This window comes from Theropithecus gelada, chromosome 15, assembly GCF_003255815.1.
Source record: "Theropithecus gelada isolate Dixy chromosome 15, Tgel_1.0, whole genome shotgun sequence".
Lineage (NCBI taxonomy): Eukaryota > Metazoa > Chordata > Mammalia > Primates > Cercopithecidae > Theropithecus > Theropithecus gelada.
Genome location: NC_037683.1, coordinates 11,326,568 through 11,345,418, shown reverse-complemented (window position 1 = coordinate 11,345,418; position 18,851 = coordinate 11,326,568). Strand labels below are relative to the sequence as shown.

The 18,851-nt window shown below is 50.5% G+C and overlaps 1 protein-coding gene across 2 annotated transcripts in view; it reads left to right on the top strand.

The window, feature by feature from the left end:
- The window catches only part of STXBP1 (syntaxin binding protein 1), an 82,331-nt gene extending 76,891 nt beyond the window's left edge, over positions 1–5,440 (top strand). For both annotated transcript variants that reach the window (XM_025360809.1, XM_025360808.1), the window contains one exon: positions 3,511–5,440. In XM_025360809.1, coding sequence (XP_025216594.1) covers positions 3,511–3,593 — 83 coding nt within the window. In that variant the 3' untranslated portion in view covers positions 3,594–5,440. The remainder of the gene's footprint in view (positions 1–3,510) is intronic.
- Positions 5,441–18,851: the final 13,411 nt, after the last annotated feature.

The following is an 18,851-nucleotide window of genomic DNA, read 5'->3' as shown; positions in this document are numbered from 1 at the left end:
GTGCAGACCATCAGAAAACCTGAGTGTCCTAAAGACCAGTATTGTGACAGCATATCTTTTGTGTCTTTTTTCTTTCTTTTGAGTCAGGGTTTCACTCTGTTACCCAGGCTGGAGTGCAGTGGCATGATTTCAGCTCACTGCAGCCTGGACCTCCTGGATTCAAGCGATCCTTCCACCTCAGCCTACCTAGTAGCTGGGACCACAGGCATGCGCCACCATGCCCGGCTAATTTTTTTGTATTTTTGGTAGAGGCTGGGTTTCACCATGTTGCCCCAGGCGGGTCTTGAACTCCTGAGCTCAAGTTATCCTCCAGCCTTGGCCTACCAGTTGCTGGGATTACAGGCATAAGCCACTGCGCCTGGCCCAACATATCTTTTAAGAGAGGATGAGTTTTCCTACAGCAAATGAGAGGGTTCCTAGCAGACACCGTGCATGGGTGATGGGGCAGCACCCTCTCTTCCCGGCTCCTCTCCCTCCTGTAGCTGAGGCTGGCTCCCCCGAGGTCAGGGTTAACCAACAACTCTCGCTAAATCCTCACCAATCCCTCCACGTTGTCTAAGAAATGAAATCTTTTGATTAGATTTTCACCTCTCTGCTCTGGTTGGTTTATGATAAAAGTACTCTTCACTGGGGAGTACCCAAGAGATTGTCAGAAGCAAATGAGGGAGAGCTGAAGACTGGATCAGATCTTTGTACTACATGGGGGCCACCTGGGAGAAAGTTTGAGGGTTTTTATATTGATTACTTTGCTTCATTCCACATTGGGATCAGGTACGTTTCATTTTTCTTTGGGACTCAGATTTGAATCTGAATTCAGGCCCACCTATTGCCTGGCTGCTATTTAAGCATCCACCTGCCCATCCCCTCCCCTCCCCTCCCAGGGGTCCTGAGAATCAAGAGTCTGGAGGCACTGCTTCTCCTGTCTATGCCACCCACCCTGAGCAAGCACCTGACTGCTCTGGCCTTCATGTGTCCCATGTGTAGGATGAGAGGGGAGGGCCGGATCCCAGTTTTCCAAACCTGGCTGATGATCATACTCACCTGGGCTGCTCTTAAACGTACACGTTTTCTGGCGCCACCCTGCATATTCTGAGTCAGTAGGTCTGCTTCAACCAAACTCAAGACTGATTGGGCCAGCTAGCCTGCAAGAACACTTCCGGTTTTCAGATTCTGTCCGCATAGAAAGAAGGATTTTGTCCCATCAGAGCTTGCTGTGTCTGGCCCACAGCTTTGAAAACATGTACACAGTCATGTGGGTGGGCGTCAATTTAGTTTTTAGAGACCACTGTTTACATTTCATAATCTTCCAGTTATAGGGACTAAATAGGACCCTCAGAGCAATAGAGCCCACTTGCTGCTCTGTTCTGGAAAACCAATATGGTCAGTCATCTGTGGATTCAAAATGAGAACGTGTGCAAAATGTGGATTATGGACTCACTCAGCTTAATTAGCAATGTTTATAGTGGTGAGAAGCTTGACCAATTTATTAACACAACACGGATGATTGAGTGTGAAGAATTGGCTTTCTGATGGTCAGCATTTACACCAGCTAGTCTGGTTCCCTTAAGGAAACTACACAGGTGAAGTCCTAGGCCCATGCCTGTTGCCGAGGCTTCACTGATTGTCTCCAGTACTCAGTCCTAGAATTGTTCTTCAGTCAAGACTGGGAGCAGTGAATGGTCAGTGATTAGATAATATGAGAGACTTCTAGTGCATGAATTCCCTAACCTCTGTCTGGTCTCCCCCAAATCCTAGATTGACATATCAGCAGAGACAGGGAGGACTTGGGAATCAGCATCTGATCAGAGGAACTCCTTCAGATGCAGCCTCTAAGATGAGTCTGCCCTGTTATTTCCTGGAGTCATTTGGATGGCTAAGGAGGGCCTCGGGGACGTTTTCTCTGGCACATGCGCTCCTTGCTGTTGCCTTTAACGAGGAAGCTCCCAAGCGAATCCCCACACTCTGCAGGACAGGCCGTCTTTCAGCATTTGGACACGTGGGCTACATGGAGTTGCAATTTGGAGGCCCCCGCATCCTGGCAATGGTTCACTCTTCAGAGTCTGGGGCAAGCCTTGTAATGTGCGTCCATTCTCCTCATTTGTACATCAGCCTTTGGCCTCTTTTAGGACAAGCAGGAGGAGTGGTAAGGTCACAGAAATGAGTGGACTTCAGGGGAAAGGAGTGCTATAAAGAAGCCCAGGGACACACTCCTGAAACCTGCATCACATTTGCTGAAGGAGCCTCGGGTCTGCAGAATAATGAGTCAGCTTTCCAGCACAGGGCCCCTGCAGGCCGCATGCACAGGGCGTCCATCTGAGGACAAGTTCCTTGCTCAGCCAGGAGTGGGCAGCTGGGGCCTGAACTGCAGAGAAAGGGATGTTGGAAGAACAGAGAGGGCTTTCCAAGTTTCTGCTAGTCTGGAGTGACCAGGAAGGGCTGCAGTTCCAGCAGTCTTGGGTCAGCTGAGCGAGTAGTCAGTGGTCAAATGCATAGGGACCCTGGTATTGGAGTCATGCCCAATGAGCCAGCCAAAGCCTTCTTTTGCCTGCCCTTGAGGTGGAAATCTGGCATCCAGTGGTTTCTGCTCCCCTGCTCCCATGAAGGCCCATTCCTTTGCCACGTCTCCAGGGAGGCACATTTTCAAGTACGGGTCTCTTTTGTTCCGTTCTTCTCTCCCACCAGGACCTTTCTTTGAAGCGCACTGCTGCATGCGTGCGGGCCTCATGCTCACCCACACACCACCCCGGTCACCTGTCTTCTGTTTAAGTCCATGTCCAAACCACACGACCCATGCATCTTTTTTTACTGCACTTACTAGATCTCTCTCTCTCTCCTTATGAAAAAGACTTTCATTTATTTTTATTTTTATTTTTGCAGTAGAAGTATATCTAATTCCATTAGCTTAAATTTTTGCAAGCATTTCTAATCTCTTACAATACGCGGTCTCTGCAAGGTAAGGCCTCAGGTCCCCTGGCCCTTTCCCTCTCACACCTGAGGTCCCACCCACCAGGGCAGTACCAACTGGCTGGCTCCCAGAGGTCAGTGGATTCTCCCAGGGGGCTTTGCCTGTCAGCATCCTCTCCCAGGCACCATGCTTTCCACACATGGTCCCCCTACCAACTCTGGCCCCATTTTCAACCTTTCCCCCTTGCCATGTTTGGAATTTCTCTCCCGGCTTCACTTGGAGTTTGACAGTGAATTAGAAATGCAGCTGCCCATCACCTGCAGATGGCTCTGCACCCTGATGGCGAGGCGGCTCGTTCCTTGGTGCAGCCTGGGACCCTGCCTGAGCCAGAGGATGTGTTTTGTTTATCCACAGCCCCTGAACATCTCCCAGGCCTATTGCAACGGGACCCCAACCCCAACCCCCGCTCCCCTCCCTGCTTCCACTAGACCCAGACGAGGGTGGGGGAGGGGGGTGGGTGCAGATCTGGCAGTCGAGAAGCACAGGAAAGGAAAAGTGTTAGAAACCAGAACTGGCAAGCTCACTGTCTTCTCTGCCTCCTCCAGGATCCACGCACATCCTCACCCCACAGAAACTGCTGGACACGCTGAAGAAACTGAATAAAACAGATGAAGAAATAAGCAGTTAAAAAAATAAGTCGCCCATCCAAACACGCCCCATCCCACAGCGGTCCACAGCTTCCCACCACCGCCCGCCTCAGTTCTTTGCGTCCGTTGCCTCCCCAGCCCTGCACGCCCTGGCCGGCACTGTTGCCGCTGCGTTCTTGTGTTCAGTGATGCCCTCTTCTTGTTTGAAACAAAAGAAAATAATGCATTGTGTTTTTTTAAAAGAGTATCTTACATATGTATCCTGAAAGGAGAAGTTCATGTGCAGTTGGTGTGCAGCAGGAGACGTTTCTGGACTGTTAGGATGAATGGACACCTCCTCCCCGTTACTTAAGATTTGTGACCTTGTACATAACCCTGGGTGACATGTGCACATTGCTTGGGTATGGAACGGTAGAAATTTGGGTGTTTTTAAAACCTTGTTTGGGGTTGTTCCCGTCCTCGTTGAGAATCATAGAGATGTCTGTGTTCTTGGAGTATTTCACACTGAGGACTAATCTGTTATCTTCATTCCAGTCTCTACCCCTCAGGGCCTGCTCTCATCCAAATAACCTGGGAGGTGACAATCGGGACATCTCAGGAGGTCCGAGGTGGAACAGACCTCTTTGCCTTTCCCAGTGTCTCAGGCCCCCAGTGGTGTGGCTGTGGGTGGAGGCTGGGGTGTCTGCACGAAGCCAGGCCAGCGTCCTCCTCCACAGCTCGTAACTCTCTCCTCCCCGGCCTGTGTCCACAGTGCTGGGATCCTGAGGGAAGTCCTCCAGTCTAAGTCACAGTGCCCCGACAGGTGAGAAGCAAACTCCCGCTGGGAGCCTCCATCTCTTTGGAAAAACAGTCCGGAGCCTGTGGCCCAGGCCCTTCTGTCCCCAGGCATCACCCCAACAGCTCATTTTCCCTAGTCAGCCTTCGTTCAAGGGTCAGGAATGAACCAGAACAGATGGGTTCTGGAGGTGCCTGAACAGAGGGCTGTGGCTGTGGAGAAGGTTCTTGGCCCACTGGATTCACACAGACCCTGTACCCTCTCGGCAAGAATCTTCAGTCAGATTATCCTCAGTTTCAGATACTTTGTAATACCTTATTTCATGTCGTGTGGGGTCATACGTCATCGTGTTTGTAAGAGAAGATGGTCATTTTATTCTCTGTATAAAACTTAGCTCTAAAGCAGAAACTAAAGCAGCAAATGCAGGAAAGGCTGTCTCGCCATCCTCAAGACTCAGCAGCTCTCATTCTCCAGTGGTGAGCACACCATTTGTCCTGCTGCTGTTGTGAAATATAACAGTGGAAGTCACAAAAATGTCCCCTGCCCAGCCCCCTCGCCGCCCTTGACCTCCTGCAAGCCATGTGTGTATTACTCATCTAGTGATGTCCTCGCAAAGTGCTGTACACGAGCTCGGCGCCGCCTCCACCTCCCTTTCAGAGCCTGCCCCCCGCCCTCTCCGCTCGCTGTATTGTGGTGTTCTCTTCTCAAGGCTTTGAAATCTCCCCTTGCACTGAGATTAGTCGTCAGATCTCTCCCCGTCTCCCTCCCAACTTATACGACCTGATTTCCTTAGGACAGAACCGCAGGCACCTGCTCCGGGTGTCGTACTCCCGCTGCTTGTTCTGTCCCCTCCCTCGGACCAAACAGTGCTCATGCTTCAGGACCTTGTTTGTCAAAGATGTTGGTTTCCCTTTCTCTGTTATTTATATGAAAATAATTTATCAAAAGGATATTTTAAAAAAGCTAGTCTGTCTTGAAACTTGTTTACCCTAAAATTATCAGAATCTCAGTGTTTGAAAGTATTGAAGCACAAACATATATCATCTCTGTACCATTCTGTACTAAAGCACTTGAGTCTAATAAATAAAGAAATCAGCACCCCTTCCCGGTGTCCAGGGGCCTGTAGTCTGGCTTTCCTTTGGGCAACAGAAGGAGAAAGCTTTTACAGTGGTTCATCACAGAGGAGGCGGCCACCCCGAGCTGTGGCATGGTCAAGTCAGGTCCCCATGGCTTGCATTAAATCTGTAGCTGCCTCGCATTGGGGACTAGCCATGGAACTTGTCTTGGGCCTCCAGCTGCAACAGGACGCTGCCTAGAGATGAGGCCATTCTTCCATCGCGTTTCTCCTTATCTAGAATGCCTGCCTCCCTCCTTCCCTCCCTCCCTCCCTCCCTCCTTTCCTCCCTTCCTTCCTTCCTTCCTTGTTGGAATTACAGGCACCCACCACCATGTCCAGCTAATTTTTGTATTTTTAGTAGACACGGGGTTTTGCCATGTTGGTCAAGCTTGTCTTGAACTCCTGACCTCAGGTGATCTGCCCGCCTCAGCCTTAGAATGCTTTTCTAATGCAGACACTGCGGGGCTCCATCTTTGCAGATGCTCCCTCTCCAATCATGTGGTGCCTGTGTATTTAGGGCACGCAGTGAGGTCATTTCACCAGCATTACGCCTCTCCTCTGCTCCTGCTGCTGCACCACCCACCCTACGTGTACAATGAACTTCTCTCCAGGATGGAAGCTAGTGCGTGTCCTGCTTGTCTTGGAACCTGCTCATGACCTGAGAAGACTGTGATGAGGTGGGCCCAGCTCTCAGAGTGGACCCTAGGTGAGGGTTGAGGCCACACAGGAAACTCGCTAGAATGCTGGGCGCAGGGGAGTGAGACCCTTTGTAGGGACTTCTGTCTCTACTTCTTTTTCCCCATCATTCTCGTTCTGATCCTGATCTCCTTTACGGCACTGAGAAAGCTACCAGCTCGACGGCAGTGGGTGGAATTTGCACCACCATAGCCTGCTATAGTCTGGTGAGACATGTCTCATACGGAGGTAACAACCATTGACTGACCATGCCAGGCCCGTCACATACTTGCCTGTTAGGCAGATCCTCTCCCATTCTACAGACGAGGAAGCTGAGGCTCAGAGAGATGCAGAAATTCAGAAAGCTCACTCCCCTGACACCCATTGTCTTGTTGGTTTGAGACTGGGTCTCACTCCCTTGCCCAGGCTGGAGTGCAGTAGCCCAATCACGGCTCATTGCAGCCTTGATCTCCCGAGCTCAGGTGATCCTCCCACCTCAGCCTCTCGAGTAACTGAAACCACAGAACCACAGGCACGTGCCACCATGCCCAGCTAATTTTTGTATTTTTCTGGAGAGACAGAGTCATTGTGTTGCCCAGGCTGGTCTTGAACTCCTAGGCTCAAGCGATTGGCCTGCCTCAGCCTCCCAAACTGCTGGGATTACAGGTGTGAGCCACTGGGGCCCCCATTATCTTTATCATTAGTTAGTTCACCAGCAAACAGAAGGTTTTGGAACGAGATCCAAGATTGGAATTTTAAAAATTCTAAATTGTTCTAAGCCAAATTTACATTAAAGCAAAAGCAGCACTGTTTGCTGCTTCCTGGGATCATCTGTCCCTCCAAGCTCATGGGAGTGGTTTTCTAGTATCTCCCTGGTTGTTTCTGAAGTTTTCTGTCCCAGCTTTTGTCACCTCTCTCCATTCCACCCCTTCACTGCCACCCAAGAGCAAATGAGTGTGGCCCTTTAGGTTCTGGGCCAAAGCCCTTGTCCTTCTGTTACCAGCAGAGATGGAACCCACAGGCTAAAAAGTCTCCAATGGTGTTAAATATCCTTGGAGGAGCAGGGAGCTCCAAAACAACCCAAAGCACCAACTGAGCCATTCTAAAGCCACGCCTGTGAGCTGCAGCCAGGCACTGTGCCTTTCCGGAGGCCCTGGTCCAGGCTGTGGGGCTCAGCAGAGACTGCCAGGGGCCTGTACACCCCCCTCGGAATGACACCAGGCATTTGTTCCTGAGGAAGCAGAAGGCCAGAGTGGTTAGGCGCACAGACTTTAGCATCAGCACACCTGGGTTAAATCCACCCTTGGCCTCTTTCCACATGATCCTGACAGGTGACTCTGTTCCCTCCTGTACTGCCCGTGGAGGCGGGAAGCTGAGCCCAGCTCCCAGGAAACAGTGAGGGCTCAGCCATTGATGATGATGATGGTGATGATGGTGATGATGAGTCCAAGCCAAGCCTGGGGAGAAAAGAATAAATAGTCTCATAAATTTAAAAAAGCCCAATGCTCATCAACAAGAGAACAGATAAACTGTATATTCACCCAGTGGTGAGTTTAAGGCAGTTAAAAATGCATGACACACAGTTGCATATATCCACATGAATAGATCTCAGACACTTGACAGTGAGTGAAAAGAGCACAGCATGGGAGGATACAGACAGGATGGTGCATTTATATAAAGCTTCAATGTTGCAGGCTGAAAGAGTGAGGGTCGTGATGAACTCAGTATCCTGGAGCCTATATGAGTAAACAGCAAACTGTTCTCATAAATGCAGAATGTTGGCAAACTGACAAACAGCGTCTGCCGCCCAGAAGGAATGCAGAGGGCAGTCATGCCCTAAGCACAGTTTTCTTGTGATTAGGTGCATCTGAAGCCTGTTAGCAATAATGTGAACCTGTGATCAATTAAGCAGCTGACCAGTCATTACCTCCTCCTCCCTGCTCTTTCTACCCCGTAAATACGAAGGGCTGTAGAAGCTCAGAGCTGCTGCTTTTGCTCACTAGAAGCAGGGAGCCTTCTTCCCCCGACCACTTCTTTAAAACAGTTTAAGTTTTCATTTCTGCGTTCGTCCTTCATTCAGTCCCGTAGTAACCGTGGCAAACCACGGCACTTCAGAACCTCATAAAAAGCACTATATATTGTGGATACATATGTTGTAAATGTGTGAAAACACGTGTGGAAATAACAAATACCGAAGTCAGGATAGTGACTGGCCAGGGGGAAGGGATGGTTATTATTGTTGTCTTATATCTTCAATTTCAAATGAGCCACGGGCTTAAAAGTGCTTCATTGAATTAAAAAAAAAAAAAGTATTAATACAATCATTCTGATTGTGGTTATACATTAAGGCCAGGCATAGTGGCTCATGCCTGTAATCCCAACACTTTGGGAGGCTGAGGAGGGCGAATCACTTGAGCCCAGGAGTTTGAGACCAGCCTGGACAACATGGTGAAATCCTGTCTCTACAAAAAATTTAAAAATGACCCTGACATGGTGGCATGTGCCTGCAGTCCCAGCTACTCAGGAGGCTGAGGTGGGAGGATCACCTGAGCCCAGGAGTTCAAGGCTGCAGTGAGCTGTGATTGTGCCACTGCACTCCAGCTGGGACAACAGCAAGACCCTATCTCTAAATAAATAAATAATACATGGCACTTATTATGTGCCAGGCACTGAGTGCTTTATATGTGACTTGCTGAATCTTCTCAACAACTCTACAAGTTAGGTGCCATTATCAGCCCTACTTACATACGGGGAAGCAAAACCACACAGAGACAAAGCAACTTGGCTAGGGCCCTCCAGTTAGTACATGGCAGAGACTAGATTTAAACATAGCCGTCTGACTCCAGAGCCCTCCACTATCACAAAAACATTATCAGCTGGGTGCAGTGGCTCACGCCTGTTAATCCCAGCACTTTGGGAGGCCAAGGAGGGTGGATCGGTTGAGGTCAGGAGTTCAAACCCAGCCTGGCCAACATGGTGAAACCCCGTCTTTACTAAAAATACAAAAAAAATTTAGCTGGGCATGGTGGTGGACACCTGTAATCCCAGCTACTTGGGAGGCTGAAGCAGGAGAATCACTTGACCCCGGGAGGCAGAGGTTGCAGTGAACCAAGATTGTGCCATTGCACTCCAGCCTGGGGAACAGAGCGAGACTCCATCTCAAAAAAGAAAGAAAACATTCTCGGTATAAGCAGACAGTGGGATTCCAGTGTGAATACAGAGTGTGAGTCTGTATAGGCTGGAACAAATGACTCGTGAAGGACGATGATTTTACACAAGCAACAAAAAAGAAGAAAAAGAATGGAAATAAAGTGGTACAATAAAAATTGGATTTTCCTGGGCCAGTGAGTTATACCTGCCTGGTCCCCTGTGCATTACCTGTTATAAAAGAACATTGTCAAAGAGTGGATGAACACACTGAAATATTTTAGTTATTTCAGTTATTTCAATCAAATATTTCAATCAATTTCAAATGAAGCACAGTAACCTAGTCCATAAGCCAAGCACATTTTTCCAGACCAAGCACTAAAGAATACATTCTAGAATGAAACTGATGAATTCCATTGCTAAAGGTTGGGAAGAAACCCAAACTACAGAGACAGTGATCTGAGTTACGCTCCTTGGAGTACAAAGTGGCACCAACCGTTGCCAAGAAGCTTGTAAAAGCAGCTACTGCTGGCCGGGTGTAGTGGCTCACGCCTGTAATTCCAGCACTCTGGGAGGCTGAGGTGGGCGGATCACCTGAGGTCAGGAGTTCAAGACCAGCCTGGCCAACATGGTGAAACCCCGATCTCTACAAAAAATATGACCTCCAGCATCCTTTGAGCAGATGACACTGTTGGCTGGTGGGGAGTGTCCGTGGCAGACTATGTAGAAGGATGCTGTCAACACTTGTGGTCCCTCTTACAACTGGGTTGAATGGTGTGGAGCAGGATTGGAGTCTCCTCCTGGTGGGAGCGCTGCCTCTTTATGAAGGGGAAGTGCTCAGATAGTGCTTGCTCTGTTTATCATTAAAATCGCGTGCTCAGACGACACCAAAAGCACAGACAAAACAAGAAGAGGTAAATTGTTCTACTTCAAAATTTAAAACTACAATCAAAGGACACAATCTGCACGGTGAAAAAGGCAGTCTCAGAGTAGGAAAAACTGTTTGCAAATCACATATCTGATAAGGGGCTAATATCCAGATCCAAGAACTCCTATACTCAACAACAAAAAACAATCTGACTTAAAAATGGGCAGAAGTTGGGCATGGTGGCGTGCACCTGTAGTCCTAACTACTCGGGAGGCTGAGGGGGCAGGATGGTTTGAGCCCAGGAGTTTGAGACCAGCCCAAGCAACACAGCAAGACCCCGAATCTATTTAAAAATCAATGAAATCGCCGGGCGCGGTGGCTCAAGCCTGTAATCCCAGCACTTTGGGAGGCCGAGACGGGTGGATCACGAGGTCAGGAGATCGAGACCATCCTGGCTAACACGGTGAAACCCCGTCTCTACTAAAACATACAAAAAACTAGCCGGGCAAGGTGGTGGGCGCCTGTAGTCCCAGCTACTCGGGAGGCTGAGGCAGGAGAATGGCGTAAACCCGGGAGGCGGAGCTTGCAGTGAGCTGAGATCCGGCCACTGCACTCCAGCCTGGGCCACAGAGCAAGACTCCGTCTCCAAAATAAATAAATAAATAAATAAATAAATAAATGAAATCAAAACCAGAAAAAAATGAGCAAAGGATTTGAATAGCCATTTCTCTAAATAAATTATACAAATGACAAATAAACACACAAAAAGATGCTCAACTTCACTAATCATTAGGGAAACGCAAGTCAAAACCACAATGAAATACTACCTCATACCTATTAGACGGCTACTAGAAAAAGAAAAAACAGGCTGGGCACGGTGGCTCATGTCTGTAATCCCACACTTTGAGAGGCCAAGGAAAGCAGATTGCGTAAGCCCAGGAGTTCACAGCCAGCCTGGACAACATAGTGAGACCTCATCTCTACAAAAAAAGTAAAAGAGCCAGGCGCAGTGGCTCACGCCTGTAATCCTAGCACTTTGGGAGGCCGAGGCGGGAGGATCACGAGGTCAGGAGATCGAGACCATCCTGGCTAACACGGTGAAACCCTGTCTCTACTAAAAATACAGAAAATTAGCCGGGCGTTGTGGCAGGCGCCCCTAGTCCCAGCTACTTGGGAGGCTGAGGCAGGAGAATGGCGTGAACCTAGGAGGAGGAGCTTGCAGTGAGCCGAGATCGCGCCACTGCACTCCAGCCTGGGCAGCAGAGTGAGACTGTCTCAAAAAAAAAAAAAAAAAAAAAAAAAGTAAAAGAAAAATTAGCCAGTCATGGTGGCACATGCCTGTAACCCCAACTACTTGGGAGGCTCGCTTGAGCCCGGCAGATCAAGGCTGCAGTGAGCCATGATTGCACCATAGCACTCCAGCCTGCGCAACAGAGACCCTGTCTCAAAAAATAAAAACGGGTGGGGCAAATTCCTACCTATTCTCTCTGAAGCACGTGTGCCCCTCCCTATGGATATAGAATCCCTGGATCTAGTGGGTAATGGTATGGGGATCCACTACCTTCTCTGTTTCTAAGAAAAAACAACAAAAAAAGAAGGGATGGGTTAAAGGTCCTGAATTAGCCGCCCCTGGAGCTGTCCCTGTCCCAGCAGCGGCTTCCCACAAGACCAACTTTTTTTTTTTTTCTTTTTTTGAGACGGAGTCTTGCCCAGGCTGTAGTGCAGTGGTGTGATCTCGGCTCACTGCAACCTCTACCTCCCGGGTTCAAGCGATCCTCCTTCCTTAGCCTTCGGAGTAACTGGGACTACAGGCTAATTTTTGTATTTTTAGTAGAGATGGGGTTTCACCATGTTTGCCAGGCTGGTCTCGAACTAATGTCCTAAAGTCATCCGCCCGCCTCGGCCTCCCAAAGTGCTGGCATTATAGGTGTGAACCACCGCGCCCGGCCAAGGACAGCTTCTTGGTGTTCCACAGAAGCCAAAATGCCCGGGGAACGCCCGGCGCTGCGGCAAGAGTGGGACTCCACCCGGAGCTGCCGCCAGGGCGCCTTCTGCCCCGCCGCCCGCGCACCCCTCAACCAACGCGGAAACGACACTCTAGGCCGAGACACTGTGAGCAAGGAAAAGGTCGCCACCCGACACCGGTCACGCGGCGGGTCAGACGCGGCCTCGGGACTGAGCTTGGGGAGGCCGGGCTTCCGGGGCTAGTAAACGTCTGCTAGCCGGGATGTTTAGCGATTGGTCGTCTCTGGCCCTGGAGGCGGGGTTCCTGGAGTAAGCGGTTGCCGATTGGCTGGCTTTCCCAGGCGGGGTTGTGAAGTGTTGGTCATTCTGTCTGGGTGCTGGGGTAGGCAGTAGGAATACTAAAATTGGAACCAATGACACGCAGATTGGTGAAGCGTTCCATATTTTGTCCATGTGATACCCTAAAGTAGGATGAAAGACTGTGCTGAGCAAAATAAAATGGGCTATCAGGGGGAAAAAAAAGAACTGGTTCTGGGAGTTAGCTGTTACCAGAAAAGTCTCTTCCTAGGAGAACAGGCAGTGTTAATTCTGTGTTTATTGCATAATGGTTACCAGACGGGCTATGGAGTTGAGCCTGGGATTTGACTCCTGACTTCCCTGTGTGACCTGGAGAAGTTACTTAACCTCAATTTTCACATCAACATAATGGGAATAATATAAGTGCCTCCAGAGGCCGAGGCGGGCGGATCACTTGAGGCCAGAAGTTCGAGGCTGGCCTTGCCAACGTGGTGAAGCCCCGTCTCTACTAAAAATACAAACACTAGCCGGTTGTGGCGCACTCCAGCCTGGGCAGCAGAGCAAGACTGTCTCCAAAAAATAATAAAGTCAAATAAAAATAAAGCAACTTGGAACCTGCGCTTCTGCTGCTGATCAGATAATGCACTGCTCCTTCTCCGGTCTAGGAAGCTTATGTGTTAGGGTGTCTCTCTGTCCCCCTCTTGCCTGCTCCCTCCTTCTCTCAGCTGTAGCTTCTCTGGCCTTCATTAAACTTGAGTTATTTTTCTTGCCTTAGGCCCTGTGCTGTCTTTCCACCTCCCACCCACACCCCTTATGGGCAGCATCTCCTTCTCCTCCAAGCCTAGTGCCTCCATGATGGGGGCTCTTCCTGGCTCCTCCTCGTGCTTTTGGAGCTCTCTGTACCTTTCCTCTGTCGACTAAAAATGAAATCAGCCCTTCACCGACTGAACAGAGCCCCTCTTGGCTAAGGAACCCCAGAAAAACCTTAAAAACAGTTCCCAGGGGCTGGGCGCGGTGGCTCAAGCCTGTAATCCCAGCACTTTGGGAGGCCGAGACGGGTAGATCACGAGGTCAGGAGATCGAGACCATCCTGGCTAACACGGTGAAACCCCGTCTCTACTGAAAAATACAAAAAAAACTAGCCGGGCGAGGTGGCGGGCGCCTGTAGTCCCAGCTACTCCGAAGGCTGAGGCAGGAGAATGGCGTGGACCCGGGAGGCGGAGCTTGCAGTGAGCTGAGATCCGGCCACTGCACTCCAGCCTGGGCGACAGAGCGAGACTCTGTCTCAAAAAAAAAAAAAAAAAAAAACAGTTCCCAGCCATGATGAGATGGGGGGTCAGACATGCCTCATGAAGCCCCTCCGTCTTACAGTTTAGAAACAACTGACCAGCATTCACGTTAAAATAGAAATCATAAGACTGGCAGAACAGACTCTTTATGGCAATACAGTGTCAAATTATAAACAGGACCTCGGGCCATGGCAGGTGAGGGTTAAGTCACACACTCCACAGTTGCCACAAGCTTTTCTTTTTCTCTAGCAGCTAAACAAGCTCTAGATGGCCTGGAGATAAGCAATATTAAAACAATTACAGGCCGGGCGCGGTGGCTCAAGCCTGTAATCCCAGCACTTTGGGAGGCCGAGACGGGCGGATCACGAGGTCAGGAGATCGAGACCATCCTGGCTAACACGGTGAAACCCCGTCTCTATTAAGAAATACAAAAAACTAGCCGGGCGAGGTGGCGGGCGCCTGTAGTCCCAGCTACTCGGGAGACTGAGGCCGGAGAATGGCGTAAACCCGGGAGGCGGAGCTTGCAGTGAGCTGAGATCCGGCCACTGCACTCCAGCCTGGGTGACAGAGCGAGACTCCGTCTCAAAAAAAAAAAAAAATAAGTGACCGGCTGAAGAAAGTGCTCTTCCTCTCAGAGCTGATGAACCTGAACGTTTCAGTCATTTTCCTGCTGAAGTGCCCAGTCTACTTGAAATCTTTAAAAATTGGCGTGTTTGGGCCGGGCGCGGTGGCTCACGCCTGTAATCCCAGCACTTTGGGAGGCCGAGGTGGTCAGACCACCTGAGGCCAGGAGTTCAAGACCAGCCTGACCAACATGGAGAAATACCGTCTCTACTAAAAATACAAAATTAGCCAGGCGTGGTGGCACGTGCCTATAATCCCAGCTACTCGGGAGGCTGAGGCAGGAGAATTGCTTAAACCTGGTAGGCGGAGGTTGCAGTGAGCCAAGATCGCACCATTGCACTCCAGCCTGGGCAACAAGAGTGAAACTCCATCTCCAGAAAAAAAAAAAAAAAAAATTGGCATGTTTGGCTGGGCATAGTGGCTCATGCCTGTAATCTCATGACACTTTGAAAGGCCGAGGCAGGAGGATCACTGGAGCCCAGGAGTTGGAGACCAGACTGGGCAACACAAGGAGACCCCCATCTCTAAAAAAAAATTGTTTAAAAAATAGCCAGAGATAGGCCGGGCACAGTGGCTCATGCCTGTAATCTCAGCACTTTGGGAGGCCAAGGTGGGAGAATCATGAGGTCAGGAGATCAAGACCATCCTGCCTAACATGGTGAAACCTTGTCTCTACTAAAAATACAAAAAATTAGCTGTGCGTAGTTGTGGGCACCTGTAGTCCCAGCTACTTGGGAGGCTGAGGCAGAAGAATGGCATGAACCCAGGAGGTGCAGCTTGCAGTGAGCCAAGATTGCGCCACTGCACTCCAGGCTGGGCAACAGAGCGAGATGCTGTCTCAAAAAAAACAAAAAAAGCCGGAGGTGGTGCATGCACCTGTAATCCCAGCTACCGGGGATGGAGGTGGGAGTGGGGAATCACTTGAGCCCAGGAGATCAAGGCTGCAGTGAACCGTGGTTGTGCCACTGCACTCCACCCTGGGAGACAGAGTGAGACCCTGTCTCAAAAAACAAATAAACAATAAAAACTGGCGTGTTTGTGTCATCTAAATTGACAAATCATCATCATGATTATTGTCACCACAACCATTTGTTGCGAACTTATCAGGTGCCAGGTGCTGGGCTTTTGAGATGAGCCTGTGACATTGTGACATGCTTTGCCAACATTTGTCATTATTTGTCTTTTTTTTTTCTTTCTTGAGACAGTGTCTTGCTCTGTCACCCAGGCTGGAGTGCAATGGCACGATCTCAGCTCACTGCAACCTCTGCCTCCCGGATTCAAACGATTCTCCTGCCTTAGCCTCCCAAGTAGCTGGGACTACAGGCATGTGCCACCACGCCTGGCTAATTTTTTTTTGTATTTTTAGTAGAGACAGGGTTTTGGCACGTCGGCCAGACTGGTCTCGAACTCCTGACCTCAGGTGATCCATCCGCCTCAGCCTCCCAAAGTGCTGGGATGACAGGCGTAAGCTGCTGCGTCCAGCTGAAAGTCACTTTGAAACAACCAATCCACTTTTTGTTCTGTTTCTGCTTTTGTCGGCCTCCGCTATCACACCAACCTCCTCTGTTCAGCTCATCGGGACACTCATTCTATTGCCCAATTCTAGAATAACAAATAAAAGCCCATTCAGCCTAGGTGCTGTGGCTGAGATCATGCCACTGCACTCCAGCCTGGGCGACAAAGCAAGACTCAGAGAAGAAAGAAAGAGAAGAGAAAGAAGAAGAGAGGAGAGGAGAGGAGGGGAGGGGAGAGGAGGGGAGGGGAGGGGAGGGGAGGGGAGGGGAGGAAAGAGAGAAAGAGAAAGAAAGAAGGGAGGGAGGGAGGGAAAGAGAGAGAGGAGAGAGAGAGAGAAAGAGAAAGAAAGAGAGAGGGAAAGAGAGAGAAAGAGAGAGAGAGGGAAAGAGAGAGAAAGAGAGAGGGAAAGAGAAAGAGAAAGAAAGTGTCAATTACGATATTTAAACTGATCGGTTGTAATTCTGTCAGCCTTTAGACATGGATTTTTCGAAGCTGTGACCGGAAGTCAAGTCCCCTTGGCAGAGTGACAGAGCTCTTTGTTCTCTTCCCCTGCCTCTTCCCCCAGAGCAAAAACCCACGCGCCATGGCGCCCAAACTGGGGGAGGGACCTACTTTTCCTAAGTCACACCCTGCTCTATAAGTGGGTACCAGGGGGTGGCAGCCACTGATATTCTCAGCTGGTCTCGCCCCGCCTGGTGTGAAAAAGCCTCCATCCTATGAGCTAGCTGGAGTTGGGCCAGCAGGGCCCAAGCGCTCTCAACCTGCGGCACCTGGAGAAGAGCGTCCACGCTGCAGGTGGGCCTTGCTGGAAAGTTCTCTCTGCTGCACCTGCTTGCGATAGAGATTCTGCAACACAGGGATGGGCAGGGAGGGGTGGGGTGCTGCGTAAAAAAAGGCCAGCAGCCTTCCCCTCCCACAGCGAAATGAAGAGCCAGACTAGGGGCTGGGAGAAGAGCCCGTCTTTTTGACCACACCTGCCTAGAGTATAACACCCCAGGTAAAACTTCCACGACACAGAGCTGGGGGGTCAGGGGGAGAAATGGTGTTTTTCTAACACCAAGTATTTGTTACTTTCACACCAATGATCTGATACCAGCTGGGTGTCCAACATGTGAGAGTAAGTAAAATTTAAAAGCTGGCCGGGTGCAGTGGATCATGCCTGTAATCCCAGCACTCTGGGAGGCCAAGGTGGGCAGATCACTTGAGGTCAGGAGTTTGAGACCACCCTGGGCAACATGATGAAACTCCATCTCCACCAAAAAAATTTTAAAAATTAGCCAGGTATGGTGGTGCATGTGTGTAGTCCCCAGCTACTTGGGAGGCAGAGGCAGGAGAATCGCTTGAACCCAGGAGGCAGAGGTTACGAGCCGAGACCGCACCACTGCACTCCAGCTTGGGCAACAGAACGAGACTGTCTCAAAAAAAAAAGAAAAGAAAAGAAAAGAAAAGAAAAAAATGTAAAAGCTGTTGGAACCCCAAAACCGCTTTAAGCCTTGAGAGAGATGTGACTGTGATGTGGGTCACAGAGCCTGTTCTGCAGATCTGCCTCTTAGACTAGAGCTTAACCCTCTTCCCCATTGTTCCCGTTCTGTAAATGACGAGGAAAGACCAGAGACCGGAACTCCCCTCCCCATCACTGACCTTGTTGTAAATTAACTACCTCCTTTATTGCCCTGTACCTAACTCAGACCAGATGGTGGTATGAACAGAGACCCTGTGGCACGATCATAACTCACTGCAGCCTCAAACTCCTGGGCTCAAGCAATCCTCCCACCTCAGCCTCCTGAGTAACTGGGACTACAGGCATATGCCACCACATGCCTGTTTTTTTTTTTTTTTTTAGAGATGGGGGTCTTGCTATATTGCCCAGGCTGGTCTTGAACTCCTGGCCTTAAGTGATACTCCCACCTTGGCCTCTGAAAGTGCTGGGATTATAGGCATGAACCAGTGCATCTGGCCAAGGGCATGTTTAATGATGCCTGGCCTCCCTGCCTCCCTAGGGCCTAGGTTTCTTCCCTCCAAAGCCTCCCAGAGGTGACAGTGCCCCAGGTCACTGTCCACTGTCCTTGGCCGGTGCTGCAGTCTGCATGGCTTTGTGCACTGCCTGCGTCCCCTCAGAAGATCCAGTTCCTGCGGGGCTGCTGACTTTGTGTCTCCCAGCTCCAGCAGCTCTGGGCCCATCCGTCTCAGTCCCCAGGAGACTACGGAAGGCAGCTGCAGAAACGATAATGAGACAGTGCCCCTGTTGGCAAGTAGCGGCCTAGGGTCCAAAGTAGGGAGCTTTGGGGAGAATCTCCAAGCAAGCCCCAGGAAGTGCTCTCCCTCCAACCCGCAGCGTCCCCTCCCTGCCTCCACCAGGAAGGCTGGCCGAGAAGTTCAGCTCATCCCTCTTGCCACGTGGTGCTGACAAAGCCATCCTGGTGCTGACGAAGGCGAGGAGGGCAGGTGTCCAAGCTGACACCCTCTGTGGGTTCCAGGCTGCCTGAGGGGCCGTGGGTCCCCATCAGGCTGGGAATTCAGAGCTACCCCCTGCGATGGGCCTGGGGAAAAGACAATAGAAATGGGGGAGGCAGGCCGGGCGCGGTGGCTCACGCCTGTAATCCCAGCTCTCAGGGAGGCAGAGGCGGGAGGATAGCTTGAGCCCAGGAGTTCCAGACCTGCCTGGGTAATATAGCGAGACCCCGTTCTCCACAAAAAGGAAAAAAAAAAAAAAAAAGAAGTGGGGGAGGCACAGGGAGGCCCCCAGTCAGCTGGGAGCACCGTGGGAATTTTTGCCCACCTAGGCTCTGCAGGAGCAGCTGTTCAGGTGGGGGAGGGGGCAATGTCCAGCAGGTGCAGGGGCATCGCGTTGGGCTGGAAGGGCACTGGGCCAGGCCTCCCCTCCTCTCCCCCCAAGGCCTGGGCAGCCAGAGCTCCCTCACTGCGGTGAGTGCACTCAGCCTGAGGCCTGTGCAGAAGCGTGGGGGTCTCTTCCCTCTGCCAGTCACATTTTTACCCTCCCAGGGCTGCCCTGCCTGCAGGGAACAG